The 2,569-nt window shown below is 49.0% G+C and overlaps 1 protein-coding gene across 3 annotated transcripts in view; it reads left to right on the forward strand.

Annotated features, from left to right (window-relative positions):
- Nucleotides 1-2,569, forward strand: part of camsap1a (calmodulin regulated spectrin-associated protein 1a) — a 21,071-nt gene extending 18,502 nt beyond the window's left edge. For all 3 annotated transcript variants that reach the window (XM_076980119.1, XM_076980120.1, XM_076980121.1), the window contains 2 exons: nucleotides 325-443; nucleotides 600-2,569. In XM_076980119.1, coding sequence (XP_076836234.1) covers nucleotides 325-443; nucleotides 600-890 — 410 coding nt within the window. In that variant the 3' untranslated portion in view covers nucleotides 891-2,569. The remainder of the gene's footprint in view (nucleotides 1-324; nucleotides 444-599) is intronic.

The raw sequence follows: 2,569 nt of genomic DNA on the forward strand, positions 1-2,569 counted from the left end.
AGAGAGAGGCTGAGAGCGTAACGGCATAACCAAAACGAATCAGCAATGATCTGTCTCCACTGGCTTCCTTAAGAAGCCATGGCAACAGGTGAGACAGATCATTGCTGATTGCGTTGCCGGAGTCTAGGACTGGCTCGGGTGCCCCTTGTGGATGTAGACGGCACGGCATCCGAGCCAGCCCTGACACACACACACACACACACACACACACACACACACACACACAATGATATGAACACAGACACATGCTTGTGACTGTGTGTGTGTGTGTGTGTGTGTGTGTGTGTGTGTGTGTGTGTGTGTGTGTGTGTATGTGAATCTCAGGCCCGAAGTTGTTCAAGGAGCCCAGTGCGAAGTCCAATAAGGCGATCATCCAGAACGCCATTAGCCACTGCTGTCTGGCTGGCAAGGTCAACGAAGCCCAGAAGAACGCCGTCCTAGAGGTGAGGCCTGTTACCGCCGAAACGACCCCGGTCAGGGCAGGGGTCACGAGCGTCACTCAAAGTGTTCATGTTTTCAGGAGAGCATAAGACATCCTCCGATCTGGGAGGTCTGACCGCGGCGGCGGTGGTTTGTGTTTGACGTGCGTTTCTCCGCAGGAGATCGAGCGTTGCGAGTGCAACCACCTGATGATCCTGTTCCGTGATGGTGGCTGCCAGTTCCGGGCACTGTACACCTACGCCGCCGACACCCAGGAGATCCTGAAGCTGTCCGGCACGGGCCCTCGCGCCGTCACCCGCAAGATGATCGACAAGCTCTTCAAGTACAGCTCCGACCGCAAGCAGTTCACAGTCATCCCCGCCAAGACGGTCTCCGCCAGCGTGGACGCCATCACCATCCACAGCCACCTGTGGCAGGTGCGGCGGATCGGCTCCTCCAAGAGGAAGTGATGCGTGCCGCTTGCTGGTTTCCGATTGGCTTCTGACCAATGCTTCCTCGCTGGCTAAAGACTCGGCCTCCTGGCTTATTGTACTTGCCCCTCCTCCTGCTCTCTCGTTGGCTACCGAGAAGGTCTGGCTATGTCCTCATTGGCTCACCAGCTGCTTGAGCCAGGTGATGGGGTGGATGTGCTCGTTCTGCATGCCTGCTGATGCGAGAAACCCCCGCCCGGCCTCCTCCACCCTGAAATGGGCGGAGCCTGCACTAGAGAGAAATCAGGCTGAGGAACCACGATATCACCAGGCTGCCTCACTTCGCATTCCAGACCTCAAGCTCCGCCCTCGCCAATCTTGTGAACACCAGCACATGTCTGTGGATGTGACACACCTGGCATTGGCTATTGAGGGGGATAGGCCCTGGTTTTGATTGACAGGGAGTTATGCCTATGATGAATCTGTTGGAGTTGACTTTATTAAATGGTTTTAAATGGCAGGAATCCCTGCATGTGGCACTTTTTGAGTATGTTGAAAGTGGTGGGTTTGGATCTACTGTAGTATTACTAACACTGGTACTAAAGGTGACACTTCACTACTGAAATTCCATACACATACATGCACACAAACACTGTACTATGGTCAAGGAAGTGTAAGTGGGTTTGTGTGTGTGTGTGTGTGTGTGTGTGTTGGGTTTGTGTGCATGTGTGTTGGGTTTGCGTGTGTGTTGGGTTTGTGTGTCTGTCTGTCTGTGTTGGGTTTGTGTGTGTGTGTTGGGTTTAGTGTGTGTGTTTTGGGTTTGTGTGCGTGTCTGTCTGTGTTGGGTTTGTGTGTGTGTGTCTGTTGGGTTTGTGTGCGTGTGTGTGTTGGGTTTGTGTGCGTGTGTGTGTGTTGGGTTTGTGTGCGTTGAGTTTGTGTGTGTGTATGAGTGTGTGTGTGTTGGGTTTGTGTGCGTGTGTGTCTGTGTTGGGTTTGTGTGCGTTGAGTTTGTGTGTGTGTATGAGTGTGTGTGTGTTGGGTTTGTGTGCGTTAAGTTTGTGTGTGTGTATGAGTGTGTGTGTGTGTTAGGTTTCTCATAGCTCTCTACATGCTGCTCTTTATTCCACCACTTTAGCAATGCACCATTAGCAGTGCTATGTGCAAAATGATGAACAAACTCTGATTATGGGTGCACATGGAAAGGGATTGTGTGTGTGTGTGTGTGTGTGTGTGTGTGTGTGTGTGTGCACGCGCGTGCGCGTGCATGTGGTGGATGTTAACTTGGTCACCTGCTGAAGTAAAGGCCCTGTACTGGTTTTGTGGGATTTTAAAAATAATTTTAAAGCTTTTATCATGGAACAGGACTGTTTGTTTGTTTATTTGTTTGTTTGTTCGTATGGCTACTCACCTTTTTCTTTCACATGTTCACTACTGATAGAATCTTCATTCTCACTCTTAGTTGTTTCACTATTTTTGTCTCTTACATTCAGTATTTGTTCTTTTTAAGGCTGCTGACAGTATTTATGCACTTCTGTCATTTTTCCCACCGGGGAACATGATTGTAATGAATAGAGTGTTAGCATTCAGTTCTGAATGTATGTTCTCTTGGTGTCTGACTGGGGTTGTGTTAATGTACGGATTGTGAAAACCTTTGCTTTACTTTTTATTTAAATATAATTCATTTATTTATTTTAAAAAGGAACACTGAAAATTTATTA

The sequence above is a fragment of the Brachyhypopomus gauderio genome, chromosome 18 (genome assembly GCF_052324685.1).
Source record: "Brachyhypopomus gauderio isolate BG-103 chromosome 18, BGAUD_0.2, whole genome shotgun sequence".
Lineage (NCBI taxonomy): Eukaryota > Metazoa > Chordata > Actinopteri > Gymnotiformes > Hypopomidae > Brachyhypopomus > Brachyhypopomus gauderio.